Genomic DNA, 10,293 nt, shown 5'->3' with positions numbered 1-10,293 from the left:
GAGAGAGAGAGCAAACTGTTTGAATCCACAAACCGTTACAAACTCTATTGTGAGTGGGAGAAACATGCGAGGGGAGAGAGAAAGAGAGAAGATGAGAGAGCGCGGAGTGGTGGTGATGTTGAGTTGTTTGAATTGGCAAACGGTTCGCAACCATTGTGAATGCTCTTAAGGCATAAACGTCCTTGGTTGATTTAGTTTGAGCTGGCTGGCGGCCAAGTACGGATCGTAGGCAACTAACCTGTTTGGCTTGTATAAAATTCTGAGCCTATCATTCATTTCTCATTTCCTTTTACACTAGTAATACCGTGTTATTTGAGACTTGTATAATTTAAAAGTGTTAACTTTTTAACCGAGACTTGTACAAACACAAAATACAAGATCATCAGTGTCAGAAAAAAATGAACCGACTCACCAAGCCAAGAGATGGTGCGAGAATGAATATGGACAATGCGATCTGAGTTGTCAAGCTCTACATGGAGATGTGGACTCGAGTCATTCATGATGTTGGGTCAAAAAGAGAGAACTGCGGTTTTAGTCCAATAGTTTCAAATTTACGGTTTTCATCCGAGAGTTTTTTTTTACTTGCAATTAAACCCGACTCCACTAATCATGTTAACTCTGGTCGTTAAACTCATCAACGTGCTCCTCACGTGAGGGGCAATTTCGTCCCTTTTCTCCCACGATGAAGATGAAAATGGTATTTGGGAATTAGGGTTGACGTTTATTTGGGAAAAAAAGGACAAAATTGCCCCTCATTGGAGAAGCACGCTGATAGGATTAATGACCAGAGTTATCTATCAGGGTTAGTAACGTCGGGTTTAACTGCAAGTGAAAACATAACTATTGGACGAAAACCGTAAATTTGAAACTATTAGACTAAAACCGCAGATGGTCAAACCACAAGGACAAAAACCGCAGTTCTCATTTAGTACATCTGCAGCGGTTCAAGTGACTAATAAGTCACAACTAACTTTTAAGAAGTCTTTGGTGATTTGAAATATGTATAAAAAAAACTAACACAAAACCTTTATGACACTTCATGAACACATAAATTTTCTGTCATTCTTTCACTCAACTAGTGCCTACTGATGAATATAACGGGATGTTTGGATGCGCCTTAACGGAACGCTTATTCCAAACTAACGAGTTATGATCAAAATAAACTGAATAAGATAACTAGATATTGAGTTGATCAAATTCAAAGACACATGCAATATTTATAAATCTCCCAATTATCAACTTTCTAATACTCTACTAGGGTTCTTGCAGCATGAACATGAAGCAAAAATATGGTTAAAATAATAATAATAATAATAATAATAATAATAATAATAATAAACTGTTATCCGCGATACAGTCAGTAAATCAAGAAACTCAAATAATTTGCTAACAAAAATACCGGAAAAATAGTACTGGCAACATTGCCAAGAATTACATCTTCTAATGACAAAAAAAAACAGATATTATTGCTCTATTATACTGCCCTTATTAAAGGGATGCACAATATATTACTCGTTTCCGATTTTACAACTTTGATCAAAACCTAAATGTGAATTAGAAAACTCAAAATTCATAAACGCGAACAAAATCTCATTTTTTAAATTTCCTTTCTTGATATGTATAAATGTACCTTATCAAGAATCCTCAGATCAAACTGCACCAACAAAGATGCTGGCGTGGCGTATGCTAACAGGGATATGTACCAAAATCACAGTCCAGTTCAACTGAAATGCTCCTCGTGCTAAAGTCGTGTTACCGTATGCAAAACATGAAAACTTCTATGCAGCAATTTCTGTCAAGAAATTTAAAAAAAAAAGTTAATACTCATTCTTCTTATTAATTAATATATCCGTTAATAATACACACACACACGCATATATGTATAGGATCAAGATATTTTGAGAACTAGGGTGAGTTTTAAGAACTGCAAGGAACTCGCCCAACCCGTTAACTTTTTTTTTCTTTTCTGTTTCATAGGGTATTATATGCTAATTATACATACGAAAAAAAACATGCGTAATTTAACTTCTTACATATGTGTAACCGTAGTTGCAAAAATGTGTGAACAGTCAAAGTTACATTTGCAATCATCGGACCCACATTTTTTGCAAGCACGGTTACACTTAACGGATATGTAAGAAGTCGACTTGCATATATATATATATATACATATATATATATATATATATGGTGAGATTACTGTACAATAATTGCTTAACGTACGATAGGTAAGCGCTCAAAGGCAAAAACAAAAATGCTCAAAGGCAAAAAAATTCTAAAACGCTCAGCCAAAGACCTAAACGCTCAAAAACGGTTTTCATGAAAAAAGGTAAAAAATTGATCGATTAACGATCCAAAACTGTTTTTTTTATGAACCAATGATTAATCGGATATGTATTTACTATTCCGAGATGTTGGGATGTGATTTCATGGATCGATTTCGTGAATATAGGGAATTCACGTACCTATTGTACGTTAAGGTATTTTTGTATTCTATCTTCTCTCTCTCTCTCTCTCTCTATATATATATATATATGTTTTTAAAAAATTTCATATCTATAATTATCATACAGTACTTATACATAATAAGAATCAAATAAACAAAACAAAAAGACCATTAAAGGGATATAATAAACATAAACATAAACATACCTCTACTTGTTTGTCTATTTGCAATACTATAATTCCCAACATACCCTTCAGAACTCCGGCCCACCACATCTTCTTCATCGTCAAGACCAAGCCCAAACGAGCCCGGCCCATCAACCTCATTAACCGAAGACTGCCAAGCAGCATCTCCATACAACGAACCCTCACGGTACAAATTACCATACAACCCCTGATGACCATTGTTTGACCCATTAGATATAGTACTCGCACCCGCAACACTGTTTCTACCAACCAGCCCATAATTACCATTTTTGCCCCTAAACCCATTTATATTTCCATTATTATAACCCGGACCATTCCCTCCATTTTGAGAATTTAGGCCCCAACTCGCCTCGTTGTTCGCAAACAACCCAAATCCGCCAATTCCCGAGCCCAAATACGAGCCTGACCCACCCGGGCTCGTGAGCCAGCCATTCCCCCACACGCTTCGGGTCGATGGCCCAATAGGCCCCTCGGTCCTCCCACTACCTTGATTATATCCAATAGGAGTATTGTATCTATTTGTATTTGGATTTCCACTCAAATACGGGCTCAAAACCCGCCCGTAGCCCAACGACCCACTAAATCCAGTCAGGCTTAAAGATGGGTCCACGTTGGGTGGACCGAAACCAGGTGAACCAAACTGCGGGAACCCGGTTCGATTACCGACAACCAGGCTGAACCGAGCGTCCATTCTAACTCCATAACCGCCAATTGGGCTCATATTGTAACTAGTGAGAAATGTGTTCGGTCTGTTTAACCCGTAACTATATCCGAGTAACGGACTACGGGCCGGGCTTGGAGATAACTCTTTAGGGACGGCCCATTTGACTTTGACCATTTTTCCATTAAGTTCATGGAATGTTTTGTATAATACTCGATCGACAGATTCCTCTGAATCATATGTAATGAAACCGAAACCTCTTGGCCTTTGAGTGTTGTGGTCATACATTACCACCACATCTGTGATTGTACCAAACTGATCAAAGTAAGCTTTGAAGTCGGTTTCGGTTATGTTTGATGGTAAACCACCTACAAAGATCTTCTTTGTGCGCCCCATGGGCCCCACCGGAGATCCTTGTATGCTACTAAAGGTTCGGTTGAGACCGTGGTGGTCTTCCCTTGGAACCGCCTTTTTCGCTTCAACCTGAAAATTTAAAACCAAAATAATAATATAACACCAGAAAAAAGGTTTTATTTTTTCAATCTTAGTGATACTTTCAAGATTTAGGGGCCGGTTCGATGTGTATCTTTTTAAGTGATTACATGAGTCGATCAGAATATAAAGATTAGTTGTAAAAATCAGTTTATAGTGTCGAGTGTTTGAAAATTCTGGCCGTGAGCCGAATCACATAATTGTAATAAAACATGAGACCAAAATAATAATGTAATATGAACTATGAAAGAAACAATGCAAACCTAAAACTGGCATCTTTTATAATATTTTAAGATACTTTTCAAGATTTAGGAGCCGGTTCGATGTGCACTTTCTATGTGATTACATGAGGTTGATCAAAATTAAAAAAAAAAAAAAAAAAATTGGATGTAAAAATTAGTTTTATAGTGTTTGAAAAACTATGAAAGAAACAATGCAAACCTAAAACTGAATTCTTTTTTAATATTTTAAGATACTTTTCAAGATTTAGAGGCCGGTTCGATGTGCATTTTCTATGTGATTACATGAGGTTGATCAAAAAAAAAAAATTGGATGTAAAAATGTTTTATAGTGTTTGAAAAGCTATGAATTTGACCAGAATCATATAATTGTAAAAAACATGGTGCATGGGATTTTAAGTATGCGCTTATAATGCTTAAACATTAATAATAAGTTTCGACAGTGTTATGTATTTGTCGATCTTTATTTTCAATATTATACAAGATACATTTTTGAGTGTTTGAATTAAGCTATTTAAGATTGCTTATATCAAACTGATTATTCTTGCGGATTCAAAATTACAAATTTACCATTAGTGTAACTTATTATTGACTGCATTGTGTTGCATAGGTTTTTGGACACGAGAAACTTACGGTTCGGCCATCGATCATATGTTTTTCCTTCACAACTCTCTCAGCAACAGCCGGATCAACGAACACTACGAAACCAAATCCTCGTGCACGACCGGTCAAGCGATCTCTCATAATAACAGCCTCAATAACCTCACCGTAACTACTAAAATACTCTTTCAAACGATCTTCATCGGTATCCCAAGAAATCCCACCAATAAACAACTTACCATTATCCGGTTCGATCTTCTCCACAATCCCATGTTGAATCGCCATAACTTTACTATAATCTTACTCTCAACTAGCAATTTGTGTGCTATTGCTGTTGCTACTGTTATCTCAATTTCAACTACATTTCAAAAAAAATAAACAAACAGTAATGTAAATATAGACGTTGGATCTAATGCATATGAGAGTTTGCGTGTGAAGAAACAAGACGAGTTTTTTCAAGCTCGAGCTGACTCTGGGCCTCATATAAAGCTCATTTAGTCATCGAGCTCGACCTCAAGCCTTGTATGGGAAGCTCGTTTGTGTCTTTTTTTTTATTTTCACCTCTTTTGATATTTGCGACCCATATTTTTTTAAAATTACTTTTAACCTAGCGATTAACATTGTGTAAAGTTTATGATTATTCTTTGAAAACTAAGTGCTTTTTTATTATTTATAATTTTTATGGATTAACTTTAGGAGTATTTTTATTACGATATTATGTACTTTTGGGTTATTTTTGGAGTTGAAATTGCATTTATATGGAATTACAGGTAGGTAAACTATTCAAACATGTTGTACCATTTTTTAGCCCAATCCAGTACAAGTTAAAAACCGGCTTTTAAAACATTGATTTCATTAACAATCATGAACACAAACATTACTCATCATAAACCCTAGTTCAACAGATCTAATTACTAATCCAAAATATAAAAAAATATAAAAAATACTAAACAACAACAACAACAATAATAATAATCATAATCATAATCAGTTAATCAATCAGCTTATTTTGATGCAATTACACAACAATTACTAAACAATTTCATGAATCTGAACACAATTTTAATAATAAAGCAAAAACATATACATTAACATTACTCATCAAATCATCTAATTACTAAAAAAATAAAAAACACTAAATAATAATAATAATAATAATAATAATAATAATAATAATCAGTTAATCAATCAGCTTATCTTGATGCAATTACTAAACAATTTCGTGAATCTGAACACAATTTCAATAATAAAGCAGAAACATATACATAAACATTACTCATCAAATCATCTAATTACTAACAAAAACACTAAACAATAATAATAATAATAACAATAATAATAATAATAATAATCAGTTAATCAATCAGCTCATCTTGCAACTACTAAACAAATTCATGAATCTGAACACAATTTCAATAATAAAGCGAAAACATATGCATAAACATAAACATTACTCATCAAGTCATATAATTACTTTAAACAAACAATAATAATAATAATAATAATAATAATAATAATAATAATTAGTTAAATAATATCTTGATGCAATTAAACAACAAATACTAATCCGATTACTAACATTAACAGTAACCAATCAACACCCACATCAAAATTTGAACTTAAATTTATTAAATTCATAATAAATTTAATAATCTTGAATCAAGATCCAACTGGGTTGATTGATTCAGATGGGTTTGAATTGAACAAAATTGAAAGAATTAAAGATGAATTTGATGTGGGTAAGAACTCACCATTAATGGAAGGTGGGTTTGAGATTAACACGATGAAGAAGAAGAAGATCTAGAAAACATATAATAATAATATTAATATATATATATGAATATATGAAAACAGAGGAGGATGTGTTGTATCATGTTTTTATCCAATGAGGGTGATTTTGTTTGAGCATTGGAAGTTGAGGGGTGTGTAAGTAGTTGTTGTTGTAATAATAATAATAATAATAATAATAATAATAATAATAATAATAATCTGTTCGGTAAGAAGTTCGTTTGTGTTTCTTCATTTAATAAATAAACCGGAAAATGGACAAAAAAAAATTCGTACGGCATACTAATAATAATAATAATAATAATTAATATATATATATGAATATATGAAAACAAAGGAGGATGTGTTGTATCATGTTTTTATCCAATGAGGGTGATTTTGTTTGAGTATTGGAAGTTGAGGGGTGTGTAAGTAGTTGTTGTTGTAATAATAATAATAATAATAATAATAATAATAATAATAATAATAATAATAATAATAATAATAATAATAATCTGTTCGGTAAGAAGTTCGTTTGTGTTTCTTCGTTTAATAAATAAACCGGAAAATGGACAAAAAAATTTTCGTACGGTATACTAATAATAATAATAATAATAATTAATATATATATATATATGAATATATGAAAACAAAGGAGGATGTATTGTATCATGTTTTTATCCAATGAGGGTGATTTTGTTTGAGTATTGAAAGTTGAGGTGTGTGTAAGTAGTTGTTGTAATAGGTATGGCTGCTGGTGGATCGTGTTTGTTCGTTAAGCTTTTGTCGAATAAACGGACGGTTCACGAACAGTGGCGAATCTTGGACTAAAACACCCGGGGGGGGGGGGGGGGCTCAAATATTTTGGCTGAAAACGGCTAAAATTACACTACGTATAAAAAATTTCGTCCAAAAACAGCTAAATTTTACACCGTGTGTAAAAAATTTCAACCGAAAATGGCTAAATTTTACACTACATATAAAAAATTTCATCCGAAAACCGCTAAATTTTACACTGCGTAAAAAAAATTCGACCGAAAATGGCTAAATTTTACACTACGTATAAAAAATCTCGACCAAAAATGACTAAATTTACACTAAATTTTTGAACCGGTTTCGTGGGTCTGATACTAATGAACCCTAAATACTATAATACTATATTATTATCCAATATTCACAGTTTCTTTAATTTGTTCTTTAATCGGTATTTTAACGTTGGTTCATGCTTTAATTTAACAATAACTTTGGTTTATGTTTATATGCTAAGTGACTTTGAATGAGTTTACACATCAATGAGCTTTAATTGATGCTTCACTGATTATTTGAAAGAAAAGTATCATCTAGAGTTCTTGCTAATAAGTTTATGCTATAACTTTAATTTATACTTCAATTTAATAGTAGCTTTAGTTTAACTTTATTTGTGTATCTATTTAATTAATCTCTCAACATTCTTTACTCAAATATCAAGCAACTTAAATAAAACTATAAAACCCATTTAAGAAACTTAATTAGATGAAAAAGTAATAGTATAATATTTAAAAGAATAAGTAAAAAAAGATTTATTTCATTTCTTGGATTTCCCTTAAGAATCATATTATTCCTTTGCTATAAGAGTCATAAGAGTCTTGTGAGAGATATCTAATTAACTATGATGAATATATTAGAACACAAGCATTCATTGAAGCTCATTGATTTACAGGAAAAACGAGAAGAATCTGACGATGAAGAGGAGGTTTTTGTTACAGAAGAGTTTTTATGCACTTGTAAGAGGTGCGAAGAAGAAATCAACGAATACCATAGGTACTACTACAAATGTAGCGTAGATGCATGTGTTTTCCATCTTCATAAATTTTGTGCAGGGATTCCAACAACGTTAGAACACACATCACACCCACACCCTTTTACCCTTGTCTGCCAATCTAATTTCCCTCCATTTTGCGCTGCTTGTCGAAGACGGAAGAAGATTGCTGAAGTATATTATGTATGTAAAATATGTTACATGTGTTCGGATTCTTGCTTGTTCACCCTTAATGTTAAATGTATCGTGGAAGAGGACATAAGAAGGATCTATCACCCGAGTCACCCACACCCACTAGTGTCTCTCCAATCCAAACCCATTTTATGTGAATGTAATGCGTGTGGGAAGGAACATAAAGGAGTCTTCTTTCAATGTACCACATGTTTAGACTTCGCGTTACACAATGATTGTGTTAAGCTACCGAAAACTTCGTTAATTCAAACTACAAATGACATTTATCACCATACTCATCCACTCACCCTTTCTTATTCCTTCCCTAGCGCGGAAAATGAAGCTAAATACTACCCAAACTGCAGAGTATGCGGTGGTCATTTTTTTAACCATGAGAATCTTTGGATTTACAAATGCGAGAAGTGTATTTACTACACCCATGTGGATTGTGCAACATCAAGAAGAGAGTCATTCATGTCCATATTATCTATTGGTAATTAATAATTCCTTCTTATATAACTTATTCCTTTACTTAGTTCGCTATTTGAAATATTATAACAATAACCGTGTTATATTGTTTCCAATATTTTAGACAAAGGTGCACCGACTGTTAAAAATTTTAAAGATGGCGACTATCCTCGTATTCTCCATCTACCATTATCTGATCAAACTTACAGCATACCTAAGCATTTATTTTTTAAAGAAACCGGGCCAACAACCGGTGAGGTAAGCCTAAAACGTTTCAATCATCTACATGATCTCATTTTAGTTTATACAAACTGCAATGATAGTTTAGGAGGGTCAAGCTCATCAAACATCGACTCGTTGATCATGTGTCATAACCCAATGAAAAAGATAGAACTATTATGCAATGTATGTTTAAAACCAATCATGGAGATGCCATTTTACAAGTGTGGGGCCCATGAACATGAGAGTTGCAACTTTGTTCTTCATGAGTGGTGTATGCGGTTGCCAAAAACAGTCGAAAACCACCCAGGAAACCCAGAACATACACTTGTTTTAACGCCAAACATCTCGTGTGTTTCTTTCAAAATATATGTTTGTGACGCTTGTGGCTTACCTTGCAACGGATATGCTTATGTTTGCCTCAAATGTAAGTACTATGTTGATGTTAGTTGTGCGTTTATCCCTGAAAAAATTACACATAAAGCTCACCCGGGTCATCTCCTTTCACGAGTTAAGACGATTCCCACAAAATATTCGTGTCATTTGTCATTCAAGTTATATTATAGATCTTAAAAATCATATTTATTTACCAAATCTGACGGGTTTCGGTTGTGAATTTGTGATGTATATATACATCTAAGGTGCGCTTTGTTGTTGCCTGAGACAATTAGACACGCTTATGACAAACATCCCATGTACTTGAATTACCTCCCAGTCGAAAACCACAAAAGTGAATACTTTTGTGAAGTTTGTGAACAAAAATTGAATCCTCATTATGGTTTCTATCATTGTGAGGAGTGTGCTCAATCAATGCATTCTGCGTGTGCTCCTTTAATACTTCGTTGTGAAACGGAAACCTATTCCTCCTTTGGAGGCTCCATTTATAGGTTCTTAAATGTGAAGTTTGGGGGCATTCATAATATCGATGGTCACCCACATCCTGTGTCGTTTGCTCAAGGGATTGCAACCGATGGTGAATGCAGTATGTGTCATACGCAACTTCAGTACACGATGATATATAAGTGTGTCGAGTGTGAGTTTGCCATTCATTATGAATGTTGTAAGGACTTAAACCACTCATGAAGTTTCTGATTTCTCTTACAGATTAATTGTATTTCTTTACTAGTTCACATGTACTTTCCCGTCTATTATGTGTAAAATGAGGCAAATTATTTGAAATAATTATGCGAGACACAACTTTTATGTTTAACCCGTCAATTCAGATT

At 33.5% G+C, this 10,293-nt stretch overlaps 1 protein-coding gene across 2 annotated transcripts; it reads right to left on the bottom strand.

Moving 5' to 3' along the window:
• Positions 1-1,438: 1,438 nt before the first annotated feature.
• Positions 1,439-5,002, bottom strand: LOC143550944 (heterogeneous nuclear ribonucleoprotein 1-like). Of its 2 annotated transcripts, XR_013138422.1 has the most exons (4): positions 4,678-5,002; positions 2,653-3,796; positions 1,631-1,792; positions 1,439-1,543 (listed from the first exon to the last, which is right to left on the bottom strand). XR_013138422.1 is itself a non-coding variant. In XM_077041490.1 (3 exons), the coding sequence occupies exons 1-3, from the start codon at positions 4,927-4,929 to the stop codon at positions 1,779-1,781; spliced, it is 1,410 nt and encodes a 469-aa protein (XP_076897605.1). In that variant the 5' UTR covers positions 4,930-5,002; the 3' UTR covers positions 1,439-1,778. The 2 variants fall into 2 exon arrangements, 1 of the variants encoding a protein (XP_076897605.1); XM_077041490.1 differs by having other exon boundaries at positions 1,439-1,792.
• Between the last annotated feature and the right edge of the window lie 5,291 nt (positions 5,003-10,293).

The sequence above is a fragment of the Bidens hawaiensis genome, unplaced genomic scaffold (assembly GCF_021521415.1).
Source record: "Bidens hawaiensis isolate Kalapana, Puna unplaced genomic scaffold, B.hawaiensis_p1.1 tig00016203_1, whole genome shotgun sequence".
Classification (NCBI taxonomy): domain Eukaryota; kingdom Viridiplantae; phylum Streptophyta; class Magnoliopsida; order Asterales; family Asteraceae; genus Bidens; species Bidens hawaiensis.
The sequence above is the reverse complement of the archived record's forward strand: the minus strand, read 5'-3'. Positions and strand labels throughout refer to the sequence as shown.

Bases quoted from the DNA above. Each gene is read 5' to 3' on its own strand.
- LOC143550944 (XM_077041490.1), bottom strand. From the start codon at position 4,929: ATGGCGATTCAACATGGGATTGTGGAGAAGATCGAACCGGATAATGGT. The intron at 3,797-4,677 runs GTAAGTTTCTCG...TTAAATTTTCAG, and splicing joins ATATGATCGATGGCCGAACC to GTTGAAGCGAAAAAGGCGGT.